Source organism: Protopterus annectens, chromosome 5.part1, assembly GCF_019279795.1.
Source record: "Protopterus annectens isolate FY-2018-M chromosome 5.part1, PAN1.0, whole genome shotgun sequence".
NCBI lineage: Eukaryota > Metazoa > Chordata > Ceratodontiformes > Protopteridae > Protopterus > Protopterus annectens.
This window is the reverse complement of record NC_056736.1, coordinates 757,638,055-757,655,507: the sequence shown is the minus strand read 5'-3', so window position 1 is coordinate 757,655,507 and position 17,453 is coordinate 757,638,055. Positions and strand designations below refer to the sequence as shown.

General features: G+C 37.0%; 1 protein-coding gene across 1 annotated transcript in view; it reads right to left on the bottom strand.

Annotated features, from left to right (window-relative positions):
* Positions 1–16,922, bottom strand: part of LOC122803313 (galactose-specific lectin nattectin-like) — a 171,082-nt gene extending 154,160 nt beyond the window's left edge. The window contains exons 1-3 of the mRNA XM_044072880.1: positions 16,859–16,922; positions 14,642–14,717; positions 5,187–5,293 (exon numbers count right to left, since the gene is read on the bottom strand). Coding sequence (XP_043928815.1) covers positions 5,187–5,293; positions 14,642–14,699 — 165 coding nt within the window. The 5' untranslated portion in view covers positions 14,700–14,717; positions 16,859–16,922. The remainder of the gene's footprint in view (positions 1–5,186; positions 5,294–14,641; positions 14,718–16,858) is intronic.
* Positions 16,923–17,453: the final 531 nt, after the last annotated feature.

Here is a 17,453-nt window from a genome sequence, read left to right as displayed (position 1 = left end):
GTGGGTGTGAGTAGGTTTTCCTGAAGTAGGTACTGCATGATTCATTTGTGGATACATTTTTCTAAAATCTTTGAGAGAGGTGACAAGATCGCGATTGGCCTAAAATTAGAGATGTCGGTGGAGTTACCTCCTTTATGTATAGGAAGGGTGTAGACTTTTTTCCCTAAAGATTCAGAGATGGCGCGATTGATTAAGATCCATACAGGGAAAGGAAGAGGTGCAGCAGCTATCTGCAGGAAGGGGGGGTATGTTGTCGGCTGAAGCAGAACATGGTTTAAGTCTTGAGAGTAAACATTTTATATAGTTTGTAGGTACTGTATTGAGGGTGTAAGACTTAGGGGGATTTGGTGAAGAAGTAGAATTGGAGAAGCTGTTAACATTTTTTGTAGATGAGAAAGAGTTAATAATCTTAGTTATAGATTCAATAAATTGAGTGTTGAAAATGCCAGCAGTTTCTTCTGGTGTGTTGTTTGGGCAGGGGTTGGGGGGGGGGGGGTTCCAGGGTGCAAAATGTGATTGAGTTCCAGAATTTTGGGGGGGTCAGACTTATGAGAAGGGGGGGTTAGTGTAGAAGTTTTTTTTGTCTTTGTGGATATGTTTTTTGACCAGGTTTCTGAGTTCTTTTTAGTTTTGTAAATGAATGGGGGAATTTGTTTTTAGCCATAGTTTCCACATCCTATCTCTGTTTTTCATTCGGGTATGAGTAGGATTAGTCAGCCAAGGAAATATGTTACATTTGATTCTGATTGTGCAGAGAGGAGCTAGTGAGTTTAGAAAGTTTAGGAAAGTAGAGTTGAAGGAATGGACTGCTTCATCGAGGGGGAGGGTGGTTGGATGTGACCAATTAATTCTGGAGAGATGGTCTTTGAAGGTGTCTGGGCAGAAGTTGGAAAGTTTGTGAGAGGTGTACTTGTGGGGCCTGGCGAGGTGAGAAGTTTTTCTGATGACTGACAGGGGAGTGATCACTGAGAGTGTTAGGTAGAGTCTCAGGATTATGGTATTTTTTGGGGTGGGAGACTAAGATCCAATCTAGAAGAGAGGTAGGGGGATCGGATTTGTTGTCATGAGTGAGTGTAGAGATTAGTTGTACAAAGCCATGCTAGTTAATGAAGATGCTGAGTTGGTTGCCTGAAGGGAGAACAAGTCTATATTTACATCCTCAAGGAGAATGGTTTCATTTTGGATAGTTTGAGAGTGGTGGGAGAGAATGTTTTCCAGAGTGGTAATGTTATTTCCAGGGGGAATATAGATAGCAGCAACAGTAATAGTAGTGTAGTTGTTGAGTTTAAAGTTGGCCAGTAGGAGTTCAGCTGCAGAGAAGGAGAGAGCAGGAATGTTGGGGCTTATGGGAGTGAGATTGTCAGAACAGACAATTGCTACTCCTCCACCCTTTTTCTTTTGTCTATCCAATCTAAGGATGTTATAGCCTGGTGGGAGGATATCACTGTCTTGGTTGTGTGGTTTCAACCATGTTTCACTTAAGTTGATTATATCAGGGGAGTAGTTTGCCATCCAGGCATGGAATTTGCTTACTTTATTACGAACACTTCTAAGATTCATAGAATAGAGGGATACCTGTTTTTTTAAAGGAGTGTGGTTGGGAGGATTTTTGGGGGAAGTATGTATGTTAGGGGTAGTGTTGGAATACTGAGGCTGTATTGCAACCTGCATCTCTGGCCTTGTTCATGCTGTCTGTAGAAGATAATAGGGCTATAGCTGTGCTGTGGCTAGGTCAGAAGCCATGTTGGGTTTTGGTTAAAAGATTGTTTTGCAATAGATATTGCATTACCTGCTGATGGACACCTCTCTCAAGAACTTTGGATATGGGTGACAAGATGGATATAGGACAGAAAGTGGATGGATCAAAAGAGTTGCCTCCTTTGTGGATGGGGGTGATGTGAGATTATTTCCATATGGCAGGGACTTCTGATTCAGATAAAGACCTATTTATAAGGATACTGGTTGGGTAGGTGACTGAGTTAACAGCCAGTTTGAGGTAGTGTGGTGGAAGATTTTCAGCTGAGGTAGAGCAGGGTTTTAGTTTTGTAGCAGTTTCTTAATGGTGTCAGTGGTTATGGGCTGAAATGAGAATGGGGTTTGTATGACATTTTGTTGAGTGGGAGGGGGTACTAATGGCAGGGTTAGAAGTAGATGATGGCATGGGGTTGGTGTCTGAATAGGTTGAAGGGTGGGGGATCCAACATTAGGGGTGTTAGTAGGTTGAAAATTGATTTTATGAAGTGCTTGTTAAAGTTTTCGGCTATTTGTGATGGAGGGGTATGTGGTGATAGGGTGTGCTCTCCATTTCTTCCAGGGTTAAGTAGAGAAGCTATGGAGTGCCAAAATTTACTGGGGTTGATTTTATGCTGGAGTTGAAGCTGGGAATAATATGACTTCTTATCTCAGTTGATTAGTTTTGTCACTTTGTTATATAGTGTTTTGAAATTAACATTATTTTGTTCATTTTTGTTTTGTTTCCAGGTTGACCCGGCTCGATCCCTTTGCTTCATCAGGTGTTTACATTCCTTAGACAGCCATGATGCTTCATCAGGTGTTTATATTCCTTAGACAGCCATGGTGCTTCATCAGGTGTTTACATTCCTTAGACAGCCATAGTGCTTCATCAGGTGTTTACATTCCTTAGAGCCATGGTGCTGAGTTCTTTTTGATTCTTTTCATACGAATGGTATCTGGGGTATTAAGGATGTGAAGGAAGGTGTTATTAAAGTATAGTACAGCATCATTAAGGGGTAGTTTGGGAGCTGGGGTATTAAGGATGTGAAGGGAGGTGTTATTAAAGTATAGTACAGCAGCATTAAGGGGTAGTTGTTTCAGGGGTGTCCAGTCTATTTCCTGTAGGAGATTGTTGAATTTATGTTGACAAAAATTAGTTTAGTTCCTAACTGATTTTATAGTGTGTGTACTCTTAGTTGTTGGGAGTTTGTTCTAAGGGAATAAGTTGGTAGATGATCACTCAGGGAGTTAGACAGTGTACCAGAAGAGGGGTTATTGGCAGGGTGGGATACTAGAATCCAGCCTAAGGTGGATTGGCAGGTAAGATCTTTGCTGTATCTTGTTGGAGCATTGATAAGCTGAGAAAAGTCATACAGATTTATACTATTTGTGGGGGAGTCGGAAGCTATGGTTTGCCAATCTATATTTACATCTCCTAAGATTATTGTTTCAAGGATTACAGTTTGGGATGTCAGGAATAAAATATTTTCCAACACTGATATATTGTTACCTGGTAGGATATATATTACTATTATGCAAATTATTTTTTGATATATTTTTTATTTAACATTTGTTAACCGGGGAAGTCCGACGTGGAACAAAGCCAATTTTCAGTGGAGGCCCAGGGAGAAATGTTCCAGATGAATGTCTTTGTAATGTGGGAGGAAAGCGGAGCACCTGGAGGAAGCCCACATGAATGCAGGGACGACATGCAGATGCCACATAGAAGGCATCCCAGCCAAGAATTGAACCGGAAAACCTCTTGCTGTGAGGTGACAATGTAACCGCTGCACAACTGTGCCATCCATTGAGGTTCAAAAAGGAGATTAGTACATCAGCATTGGAAAAGATGGGTATATTACTAGTGTAGGGTTGGGTCTATATTATAGTATCAAAGTTTTTAAACTTCGAATGCTATAATATCGACCCGTTTTTTTCAAAACTCAAAATAGTGAAGCCACGGAACTTCAAAATTTTACCCAGGGTAAGATTTCGGTTGTCTGTTCCATGACTTCATTATTTACTCTACTGTGGTGGGAAGGTTATGGACCGTGGTAAGGTAAGTATGCGAACAGAGGTTATGGACCGGGTTAAGGTAAGTGTGGGAATGGATCAGGGTAAGGTGAGTGTGTGATAGTTAGGGACATTAGGGTTAGGGAGTGGGTAAGTTGAGTGTGCGATAGTTAGGGACTTTAGGGTTAGGGAGCAGGTAAGGTGAGTGTGTGGTAGTTAGGGGCTTTAGGGTTAGGGAGCAGGTAAGGTGAGTGTGTGGTAGTTAAGGACTTTAGGGTTAGAAAGCGGGTAAGGTGAGCGTGTGGTAGTTAGGGACTTTAGGGTTAGGGAGCGGGTAAGGTGAGTGTGCAGTATGGTTAATGAGCAGGTAAGGTGAGTGTGCAGTAGTTAGGGACTTTAAGGTTAGGGTTGGGTTAAGATGAGTGGATAGGTAGTAGTGTAGGGTTAGAATTATGGTTTTGTTAAGTGTATGTGTGTGGTTTATTTATTTTGGTGTGCTTGTGTTGTGTGTTTGTGTTTCGGAACAGCAAATTTTTGCCCTGGGAAAAAATTTGATGTTCTGTATGTTCGATATTTTGTGGTTTAGATATTTTAGGTATGATGAAATAGCATTCACTATTTAAATCATGCAATAGGGTAATATAAATGCATAGGGTGTGATGCTGAGTGTAGATGGATATAGAAGCGCTATCCCTCCCCTTTTTTTAGCTCTATCTCTTCTGGTTACTGCAAAGTCTGGAGGTATTATTTCTGAGTCTTTTACATTGGGGTGTAGCCATGTTTTAGTACGGGATAGTATGTCAGGTTTATTTTGATCAATCCAGGCATGCAGTGGGGCTCTTTTATTACATATACTTCTAAGATTAAGAGTGAGTGTGTTTAAATCTTTGGGGTTACTCTTGTGGTTAGGATTAGAGGGTGGGCCAGGGTTAGGATGTACGTCTCTTCAGCTGAGCAGTAGATAATGAGGAATGCGTGCCATGGGACGTGTTTTTTATTCCTGGGTAAGGTTTTATGTAAATGTTTAGTAGTTAATGCATATGCTTATCTCTGTTTCTTTGACCTAGGCTCATAGGTTAATACTAGGCTATCTGCCCTTGTAGGTTACACAGTTATAATTTAATCCCTGCCTAAGATTAGCCATTTATACAATCTAAGAATCAAACCCTGAACCTTGCATTGGTAAGGTAAACACCTTAATCATTATGCCAACCCCCAACCCTTTTACACATCAGTATGTTCGCACAAATAGCAATCTCTCTCTGGATTTGAACACCATGACTCCAGAGTATTCACAACACACACACTTGAGATTATTACCAGCATTTGCCATAGGCACCTTTATGGAAAGAAAGAAAACTAGGCAAATTAATATATTACCTCAGAAGTAACAATGATTATATTTTTCCAAGATGCAAGCAAACAAGAGGTTGACTTACCACAGCTGCATAGTAATCCTTTGGACACTTATAAAAAGTGTATGTACCCTTTCCAACCACAATGGTCTGGGAACATTCATCTTTCACTTTTGCCACTGTCTTGGGAACTGCAACAGGAAACACAGAAGCATGTACAGTTAGATTCTTCAATGATTACATTTGAAATTACTTTATTTTCTTTAATGCCAAAGCATTTTTGCATCCTATGCATCACAGAGTAACAAGACAAAGAGGCCCTGTAGCATGTGTATATCCTGCCACAATTAACTGTTTAGGGCCATCATTGACTCACATGAAATACATTTTAGCTTATTCTGGTCACAATGAGCTAACTACAGAATAACCAATCTCCCCATGGTATACAAATCTGTGGCATATGAAATGAACTAACATGCCTATAGCTAACAATTATATTGTTTCTAAACAAGTCAACAGAAACCAACAATTTCTGAGTAGGGTAAGAATGACCTGGATCAGAGAAAGATGGTGACATCAGGTATCTTTTTGGGGAAAGAATTTCAGTAACACCTCTGACCACTGGCTCAATACCTTACCTGCTAATGATGATATACCCTTTGGTCTCTAGATATAGTATCCTTAGAAAAAAGACGAAAGCCTGAGCAGGATAAGCCAAAGCCACATTATGGTGGTCAGAACAGACTACTATCTTTTCATTTATGTCTTACAAATTCCCATGCCAATCATGAAATGTGTCAACAGTGGAATATATTTGTAGTGAAAAACACATATAATGCTGCATAGAACATTACCTGGGTACACAACAACTTTTAGGTCCCTGTATAATGTTGGAAAAATCATTCTGCCAAGAGGTATCGCTACAGAGAAGGAGAGTTGGCCAGTCATAGGCCAGCTGCCTAATGTAGGCCAGTTATAGGTCAGCTGCCCTGCCCAGCCAGCCCCATTGGGCTCCAAACCCAACTGATGAACAGTGTTTTGTGTGGTCAGGTGGGTATCCTTTGCCATGCCCGTGGGGTCACAGCATGGCAAGATTTCTATTACAGTGAGAGGACATTGCTGTAAATGCACATATAAAATCACTTAAAGGCATTTCTCACAGATTATTCCCATTATGACATTTAAGCAATGTAATAAGACATACAAAAAACTGAAGACATGCTGAATTATGTGTTTCTGAAGCTAAAATATCCAAACAATTTTGAAGAAATACACAAATGCAAAACTTGAAAGAATTCATTAACCCCTCTTGTTGCTCACATACATAGGGCAACTAGCATCACAGACAGAGCAAACTGGAGGCTTTTCTAGGTGGTTTTGTTACTAAGATATTCAGATAGCCTAAAATACATACAGAAGAACCTCAAATCATTTCTTTATGAGTAATTATTTAGGGTTTTTTTACAGTTTTTTGATTGAGTCACCCTCACTAAGCTAGTGGCCTCTTTTCACAGGAACTCTGAGGTGATATTTATACCACTAGAGGAAATGTAACCAGGACATCTGGGACTTTCCCTATTCTTTTTGTAGTCTTGTGTTCAGGTGTGAGTAGTTCAGAAAGATAGCGATGAAGCCTAGCTTGGAAATACAGCAAGGAGAAGGAAATGCTGCTGGTTTCAGAGCAGCTGAATGAGGAGGTGAATGAAAATGGAGTTCTGGAGAAACAAATCATGCAGAAAATTCTGGTATCAGAATTAGAGTTTTGCAGAGAGTTTTAGGGTTAGGACGTAGGAAGAGAGTGTAGGGTTAGGGAGTAGCAGGAGAAATTTAGGTTTAGGGAGTGGGAAGGCAGTTATGGTTAGAGAAAAATTGTAAAAAATAGGTTTGGGAGTTAGATTTTTAGGTTTAGGGACCGAAAGGGGGGGTTTAGATTTAGAGAGGTAGAGTAGAGTAGAGTTTTAGGGTTAGTGAGTGAGGATTCAGGAAAGAAACAAGGTGGGAGTTTTAAGATTAAAGTTAGGGCTCCAGTTAGACTTTACATTTCATAGGGTTGTGTGTTGGGAGGGCTAAGTAGTTAAATAAGATCAGACTAGTGGGAGGTAGAGCACATGTCTTGTTGAGTAGGTGACAGTGAGCAGGTGTGTCATGAGTGAGCATTTGTAGACTCATAGTTAAGTAAGAGGATAAAAAAATGAAAAGGCGTAGGGCAGGGATGCCCCATGAGTCCTATATTGTATGCATTGGTAATGAATGAAGTTTGAAAATTTAAAGAGTGCCATTATAAGATGGATGGCACATTGGTGCAGCAGTAGCATTGTCACCTCACAGCAAGAGATTCTCTGGTTCGATTCTCGGCTGGAGTGCCTTCTGTGTGGAGTCTGTATGTCCTTCCTGCATTCATGTGCGTTTTCTCTGGGTACTCCGGTTTCTTGCCACGTTACAAAGCCATGCATCTGGAGCATTTCTACTCGGCCATCCACTGAAAATTGGCTTCATTCCAAGTCAGACTTTCCTGGTAAACAAATGTTAAATAAATAAAAAAAATAAATTAAATATAGGGACCTAGTGCATATTCCTTTAATAATGATGTGTGTAGATGATATTGCTTTAATTTATATTAATCAGATTTATTTATTTTTATTTGTATTTATTTACATATGTTTACTGGGTAGTGTCCGACTGGGACAGTAGCCCGTTTTCAGTGGAGAGATGGGGAGAAAAACTCCAACAAAGCAAGGCATAAAATAATAATGACATACAAAGCAATAAATAATTTACAAGAACTAGTTCTGACAGATACAATACATGAATTGGCTGAGTTCATTACATCACAGGAGCAAAATTAGAAATGAGAGCTACAAAAATTCTTGATAACTGAGTAATCTATGATCGGTCAGCTGGAATACAACATGAAACAAAATGATTACATAATATGTGAACAGAGTATAAAAGAAATTTAAATTTACAAGGAGAAAGGCAAAACATTTTTATGAGGTCAAAAAGTAACTAGTGCTATAAGAGGAGTAAGAGTGATGGTGGGAAGAAAATAGTAGAAGAGAGGGAAAATTATTCAGGAGGATTACAAGTGCAGATCCAGTTGCTTTTAAGATATTCTTTTATTTTATTTTTAAAAGAGGAATGGCAGGTGGTGTTTTGTATGTTTTGGGGAAGATCATTCCAGCATTTCACTATTTTGTTTGAGTAGGGGGAGTCACAGTGGTAGTTATGAGACTATGTGATTTTGAGCAGAGTCTTATCGGATGAACTAAGGGACCTGCTGTTGACCTGTAGTTGAACCAAGGTTGGTATTCCGGGGCAGTGATCAGGGCTGTATATTATTTTGTGGGTGAGGGTAAGTTGATTTAATGTTAATAAGTTTGGAAGTTCTAGCCAGTTTAGTTGTTGAAGAGCAGAACGGTGATGAGCTCTATGGGAATTATTGGTGGCGGATTTAGCAATTTTGTTATAGCAGGATTCAAAGTTGTGAAGGTCAGACATGTGTAGGGTATTGAAAATGTGTGAGCAATAGAGAAGGGTATATAAAAGCTGAGATCTAGCAGTGGCTAATCTGGCTTGATGGGTTAGGTAAGGTTTGGCCCTGTAGAGAGTGTCGAGTTTAGCATGGACTTTTTTGATAGTTAGGGAGATATGGATATCAAACCTGAGGCGGTCATCTATTGTTATACCTAGGAGCTTTGCCTGGTTTGTAGTCTCAATTTTGGTACCATTGGATAATTTTATAGTGAGGGGTGGGGAGTTGTGCATGGTTCTTTTGTTTGTAAAAATCATTAATTTAGTCTTATTAGGGTTAAGGATAAGTTGGCAGTTTGATAGATACGTTTCAATTTCCTGGAACCCATTTTGTGTTTTTTCTAGAAGCTGTTGTGAGTAAGGAGCAGAGCAGATAAGAGAGGTATTGTCTGCGTATTGAATGATTGTGACATACTGGGTTGCTGAGGTGAGGTTATTTGTAAAGATGATAAAGACTAGGGGGCCAAGAATAGAACTGTGGGGTACACCACTGGATACTGGGAGTAGTGGGGAGAGATTGTTCTCCCATTTAGTAGCCTGTTGGTAGTTTGATAGATAACTGTGAAACCAAGCCAGAGAGACAGAACTGAGGTTGTAAGTAGCAAGTTTGTTAAGTAGTAGTTGGTGGGAAATATGTTGTCAAAGGCTTTTGACATGTCCAGGAAAATTGCAGAGACTATTTGGCTGTTGTTCATTTGTTGATGAATAGAGTTTATGAAAGATAATAAGGCTGTGTTTGTACTATATTGGGGTCTAAAACCGTGATGGATATTGGATAGGAGGTTGCTACTAGTTAGGTGGTTGAGGAGTTGTAGTTGAATACATTTCTCTAGGATTTTGGCTAAGGGTGGAAGGATAGCAATGGGGCAGTAGATATCTCTAGAGGGGCCATCCTTATGGAGAGTGATGATATGAGTGACTTTCCAGAGTTGTTGAACATATTGTTCAGAGATAGAACAATTGAGTAGTACTGAGATAGACTAGGCGATGGATGGTGCTGCTATTTTTAGAAATTCATTTGGAAGTTGGTTGGCAAGAAGGCAACAGGGGTTAAGTTTGCTTAGGAGCTTTTTAATGGAAGAAGGATTGCAGAATTATTGTTTGAGGTTGAGAAATATTTAGGTTATGTAGGATTATGGGGGAATAGAGAAAAAGAAAATGCATGGGAGATACTAAGAAATGTGTCACTTTTTTATTTTTTTGAAGAACAGAAAACCAAAATAGCAGTATTTTTTGGAAAACATGCATTTGTTAAGAAACAATGGGGATGTTTGCTAGAGGAGATTCAGGGGCTTGTGAAATTATGTTTTCTCTTAAAACTAACTTTTAGTAAGAAGGAATATTTAGTAAATATCATGGTGACAATGAAACTTAATTAAGAAGGAGTATTTTAATTTAGATTAAGGGGTATTTTTTTTAATAAGTGAAAGAAAGAATATTTAAGTGTGTTGCATCCAATAGTTCATTTGGCTCCCTTGCATTTATTTTGGATGTTAAATCTGGTTATCAATGAAAAAGGAAAATTATTAAGTGAAGTATTGAAATTAAGATATGAAAAGGTATAGTTACCACTGAATTCATTTAAAGAAGTCAAAAGATTGGCTCAGGAATATTGGAAAACTATGAGACTGGAAATTAGACATTAATCATTTAGGAGAAAGAGAAATAATGCCATGAAAAAGTCATGTAAATACAGCTATTTATTGATTCTTAGGCAGCTTTAGGGGAAGATAACATGGTGACAAGGAATAGAAAGAATGTCTGAACTTATAGCAATAGAAGATTTGATATGGAGAATAGTTTTAAAAATAAATTGCATGTTATAGCCTTTATGCATTATAAATATATGAATGAGAGGTTATGTGGTACATGAGGATTTGAATAAACAATCAAGCATGTATTTTTAGAATAATGAATGGTTAGCAGATATGGAAATAGTTAGAAATATATTAAGGTAGATGGATGAAATCAATTTCTATAAAATAACCTACAGTTAGTTTTCAGATTGTTGAGAATTGGTGAATTCATTTAAAGAAGTAGAATGATTGTCTGGGGAATTTTGGAAAAATATAGGATTGGAAATTAGATATTAATAATTTGTGGGAAGATAGAAATGAATTTCCTGAAAATGTCATGCAAAAACAAATATTTCTTAATTCTTTGGCACATTTAGGGAAAATAATATGACATGTTTTTCCAGTCTATCAGTAACTACACACTTTTCAGCAGTACACCAGTGTTTTTCAGAGGGGAGATTGTAAACTCTATACAGAATAAGGTCACAGCTGACAGCACTACAGTCACTCCTTACAGGGCAGACCTTTTGCTAAGACACCACTAATACGAACCTCGGGTCCATATTAGAAACCCGAAGGCCAAATTACACGAATACGTATTCATCGACACATAAAGGTCGATGTGCTAAAAGAGCGAACAACGTAAATGGTGAAAAGGAGAATGCCGAACATGATACCGGAAGCAACAGCGCCATACAGGTAAGGTAAACCCAACTCAAAAAACCTACACTAAAACACTTTTCTAAACATTTTTGCAGGGAGGCAAGCCCCCCTGCACCCCCTCATTAAATATCCCAACTCCAAGACCGTACTACAGTGGGGAAAAGGTTTTATTTCCTCATCCCCATGATCACCCTGCTGGCCGAGGAAATATGTTCGGCACTCTCCCTTTCACCATTTACGTTGTTTGCTCTTTTCGTACATTGACTTTTATGCGTCATTGTGAATGTATTCATGTAATTTGGCTTTCGGGTTTCTACTATAGACCCCGTACCTCTGCATACAGTAATTGCAGCTGTTAGACAAATTGCAGTGCGCCAGCATTTACTTCAGACAAAACCTCAAAAAAACTCAACAAAACAGCATTACTTCAAAAAATCTACAATCTTCATCAGAGTTCCTTCAAAACATAAAAGACATTAGCCAATGTACTTCATCATCTCCACAAACTTTCCAGTTTCCAGTGTGATGTCATACTGCCAAAAGGCCAGAAAAGGTTTAAAAAGCTACAGACAATAGGACACATTCTTATAGAATCATAAAGTTATGTAAGACTTTATATGCACTTTCTAGCAAACAGCTCAGAAAAGTTTAAATTCATCAGTAAAAGTCATTTGCATGGACATGTCAAGTAATGTTTCTTCAGTTAAGACACCAGTAAATGTTTGGTTTAAAGTTAAATATTGGATAAAGCAATCTAAAAAACTGTGTTCCAGAAATGTTCTTTTAAAGTTCAAGGTTATTAGTTCAAAAATGTTACATTTTTCCAGATGTAAAAGGGTTAAATCATAAAAGCACACTACAAAAGACATGCTCTCTCATCATTTGCAGAGTGAGTCAGCTTCTATCAGTATGTTTTCAGACTTAAATCAAATTCTTGTTTAAATATTACAGCACTTGTAATTCAAAGTACAGTATTAAGTCACCGTATTGCACATACAAATGTCAACACAGTCAACATACATGACATGCAAGCAATGTCTCATGTTCATGCTACAAATGTTCAGAATGTAATCACTTCTAGAGTATTGTTTTCAAACACTGGTGCAAATATTGCACATAGGAGGATAAGGGGAATCATAATGTAGATTTGTATCAGTCTGATAAAATAAAGTCCAACATAAATGATTACTTGAGCTCAAAGCAAAATTACTACTGTTTCAGAGCAAAATAAAGAAAAAAATGCATTCCATAGCTCAAGTCAGTGTATAAAATGATTTTCAGCTTATCTATCAAGGGTGTGATGGTCCAGCACCAAACCAGAGCATTTATCTGTCATTGTTTAAGGTTAAAAGAAATAACAATATTTCATTGTTTACAGAAAAAATATGGAATAATATACTGATTAATACAGACAAATCAACTTCAGTTACAAATAGACCGTTATTAGAGGACATAAATCCAATTTGGTCAGGATTTAAAGGGTCAAAGAGTACAGCAGCAAACAGATTGAAGTGTAACAGCTCCATATTACTTATGAACATGCTATCAGAGTTATATGTTGTTTTAGACTTCAGTAACAAGATGTTATGGAAAAATAAAAATGTTACAGAATGCACAGTAGTGCACACAGATGACACTAATAAGAATTTGCATGCAGTACTTTGTGCAAATGTACAGAATTTAAAGAATTGGTTACAACAGAAAAATGCAATGGGTTAACGATAAAAAATAAATTCCAGTTCAACTAACACAGCTAAAGTGTTCAGAAAGACATATTGGGTGTGGCCAGTTAAGGAAAAAAGTAACCATATGCATTTATGTTGTGTAAGGTATACCAGAAATGACAGTCAAGTTAATTTGCAGAATAAAGGGTTTACAGTTACAGATTTGGTAAATTATTTTTTTAATTTTATAGTTTTGTTTAGCAGACATTGTCAAGAGCTTTGTTTTGTAATAGTAAAGTGTTGCAATGCATAAATAATATTGTGATACAGAGACAAAAAAGTATTCATGAATATTAAATAATGCTACATTTTTAAAGTGATAGTACAGTCAAAAGTTTGAATCCCATGCATGAAATGAGTGCATCATAAATATTACATGCCATTAAAGCCACAGGTTCACCTCCTATGTTGTAAAGGGAAGACAAGTAAAGTTCCAGAATTAAATTAGCTCACCTCTAGTAATAAATATGTATACTATATAAAGAAACTTCATGTGGTTGTATAAAGGACATACAAGTAAACTTTCAGATAAAGAAACCTCACATACTTGCATAAAAGACAGATAGGAAACCTCCAGAATCAGAACATTTCAAATCTAGTAATAAATGTGTCTATGTAATTGATTTAAGATTGTAGATATTTTATACCATATCAGATGCCAGGTCAGCAAGCTGATTTAAAGACAGTACTGTATGTCATAAAACAGTATGGTAAAGATCAATTTAATATAAAAGAAAAAGAAAAAAAAGAAGTGACAGTTTATACAGTTACAGTTCTTACTATTTATCCAAGAAAAGTATAGACAATAATAATATATCCTTCAGCATTCAGTAGTACTGAAAAGTTAAATGGTGTCAGCTTAAGAAACGGCTATGTTAAAACAGTGGGTGGAGTTTCACACACAGCACAGTATGTTACGACCTGAGGGTCACAGTTAAGATTAATTTTATAAAGGTGCAGAAATGCAAAAAAAGTTAAAATATCAATACAGTGTTAAATACTACTTTAGTTTCATTTGAGGCTATTACAGGAAAACTAAGATTTCCATTTAATTTAATAATAAAGTTACAGCCTTTCCATTCACTGTAGTACATTATCAGTTCAGTTACAGACTTGCAAGAATGTATTAGTAATATCAGTTTAGTTTCCTCAGAAATCATGAGAGGACAGGTGATCGACTGTGGCGACCCCTAAAAGCCCAAAGAAGAAGAAGAAGAAGAAAATGTGTTTCTTCCATGTGGGGTTAACTCAGTGAACAAAATACATAATAAATTGATCCTTGTGTTTTTTTTAATTAGGTGCATTTGTTGTTCAAACCATTTGTGCATAATTAAATCAGTACCTACACTTCTTAATATTAAAACTTGTCAGGGTAAAGGCAGCTCTACTTATTATTACAATGTGAATTTTACATTTTAATAGTTATGCAGAGTGCAGATACAGACAGACACAGAAATACACGATAAGTATCATATGTGACCACTCAAACATTAAAAAAGCAATATACAAATGCAGGGGTTGTGGACCCATACCACTACCACACCTCTCAACCTCTTTGCTCACGAAATCTGGACAAAAGCCTGAAATAAAGGGGAAATGAGGCCCAGAACTAGGACAGGTTTTAAATAATGCTCTTATAAACTTAGAAATTTACTAAAATTACAAGATTAGTATTAGCATGCATTTTCTGAAGGATTCATGACTTCAATTCTTAAGGAATATACAGACAAAATGCACATGTACAAACACAGACAAAAAGAAAACATACATTCACATAACTACACAAACTAAGTGCAGATCAACATTTCTAATAGGTTGTTCTTACCTAGCTTGTTGCTTTGAACAGCCACAAGCAGGGCTATGAATACAAGGACAGTCTTCATTTTGAGAAATACCTCAGCCTAAAGACAGAACAAGCAGAATTTTTCATCAGACATCAGTTATACAATCAGAGCATTATAGAAGTGTTGCCTGTTTATAAAGTCATTGTTTGCATTCCCATTTATAAATTCATTATTTGCATTCCAGTTTCAGGCTATGAACTATCCATTGCAGTTGGAACAGAGTTCATTATATATCAGACAATTTACAATTAGGAATATAATTCTTTCTTTGGGGTCAGCCTGTAAATGTTTCATCACCTAGGCCATTGCTTGTAAATGTTTCATCTCCCAAGCCCCTGCTTACACTTATCAAGGGTACCAGAACTTGTCAGATATTTGGGATGTAAGGCTAGGCTTAAAAAAGTCCCAGTGGTCTATGAACTTTTGAACCCCACATTCGTTAGGATGTAGAACAGTCAGCCGTGATTTAAAAATCAGAGACAGTAGACAGGTGTGTTAAAAGCAATGGATAATGCCATTTGTTTAATAAGTTATGTTGTAGGTACAATGAGAAATACACGTCAAAGGTACCTTTATGAAAAAGAAGCAAGGGGTCATAGAAACAGCTGTCATATCTGTTTCTCTGCTCTCAGGTTTGCATTTCTATCAGGAGCTGACATGTGGTACAGATGCTGTCTAGAGTGCAGGAAAAAATAAAAATATTTTTTCTTAGTTTTTCTTGTTGAAGTCTGTACTGGAGAGGGAAAACCTTACTTAGTAATTTACTTGAAGAAATCATTTACAGTAAATGGAATATATTTAATACCCCACAACTGGCATGCTATATTTTATTTGCTGTTATTCTGTTTCATATATTCCCTGTGTGTAATCTGTAATTTCAAATGGCAAACTGAAGAAATAAGTCATGAACCAGGGTTGCTACCAGACAGGATAGTTTTGTTGCCTTCAAGGATCAGTGTATCTGCAACTGAGCACATTAGAAGTATTGATGTCTGAGGCATAGCATCATATACACTGGAAACCCACCCAAACAGTTTTGAGATCAAATAGATTTTTCCCACCTTATTTTGACAAAGCATGCATATGCTGTTCCATATTCTGGAGACGTACATGAACCTTTTTTAATTTTCTTTCATCTCTAGATGTATATGAATATATTTGTCACAAGAAATGCATGTCTGATGATTACAGATACAAAACTATTAAATGCTCACATCACATTTGTTGAAAACCCTAATCATGGATTATAAATAAATACCAACATACACTATAAAGAGAACGCTGCATTACTAAATCCACATAACCCGTAACATTACTTTCTGTTGACTATGTGTTCAGGTCCACATAACAGATTAGCTATATTCTCAGGCTTCCATCAGTCCTCACATCCATTCATTCATCCACAACCCCCTATTTTCCATAAGGGGTTGTGGTGTCAAATCAACAAAAACAATCATCTAGAGTAAATTTTCATACCATAATATGGCTAACCCTGCCACAGTTGTTTTCCCACACCACACACTCACACCTATAGCCAATTTAGTGTGTCAAATCCACCAACTGCATGTCTTTGGAATGTAGGAGGAAACCCACACAAACACAAGGAGGACATGCAGACCCCTTACAGAAGACACCCCACCAAGAATCAAAGTACAGAAACTTTTGTTATGAGATGACAACATTACCCACTATGTCACTGTGCCATCTTCAGTCCTCACATTGTTTTTTTATTTTACATGTTTTTTTGTTTTAAATTAAACAATATGGATCCCCATTTGTTCTTTGCTCTGCTTAGTATGAGTTCATCTTGTTCCGAATCGAAATGTAAAGTAAACTTTTTCAGTTTTTAGGTGGATGATCCTACCCATCCATTATAGGATAAAAGAAATAAAGACAGATATAAAGATATATCACTGCCTAGACAGTCAGAGATTTAAATTTATGTGTGTAGATAAACTAGAGAGATAAACAGATGGAAACATTTTATGTAGTTACATATAGGCAGATAAGAGATATGCACTTAGATATAGATATACATACACAGATTAACATGTTGATGTACGTGTGCCTATATATACACATATGTGTATTATGCATATAATTACATAGAAACGCAGACCCAAGTCAGAAAAATTACTACAGCCTGCCTTCTAAATAAATAACATTAAGATCATTTTATAATAATTGAAAAGCCATACCTTCTCTGCAATGACTTCAGAAATGTTTTTGCTGTTTGTGTTGAGCCTCAGAAGCAATCTTTTATAGCCCAAAATGTATTGGTTTCAACCACAAATCTCTTTCTTACCAAAGCACTCTGTCATGTGTGACTAGACATTTCTTATGACCACATATACCACATTACTTTTTAAAATATTGTGACCTTTCATTTAAGATGTTATCTGCATTTTCAGGTAAATACAGTTCCACAAAACCTCAGTAGACATTCAGTATGCTACATGTAGCCTAAAAAAAAAAAAAAAAAAAAAAAACTTCACTTTAGTTTCAGGCATATGTCATTTGTTTTCAGGCAGGGAACACATAAAGTAGACCCTCATGATAACTTAATCAAACAAACTAGACTGCAGTTTAATTTAGCTTGAGGGACAGCTTACACATTTGAACCAGGCTGTGTTTTTCTTGCTGTATCTTTCATACTGTCTTAAGAATTAAAAAGGTATTGACTTTTGGTCTTGATTTTGTAAAGTGCTAGCATTTTCAACCCGGAGAAATAAATTGTTGTGCTGTGATATTTTAAATGCAGTAAAAAAACTAACAATGGCTAGTCCAAAGACC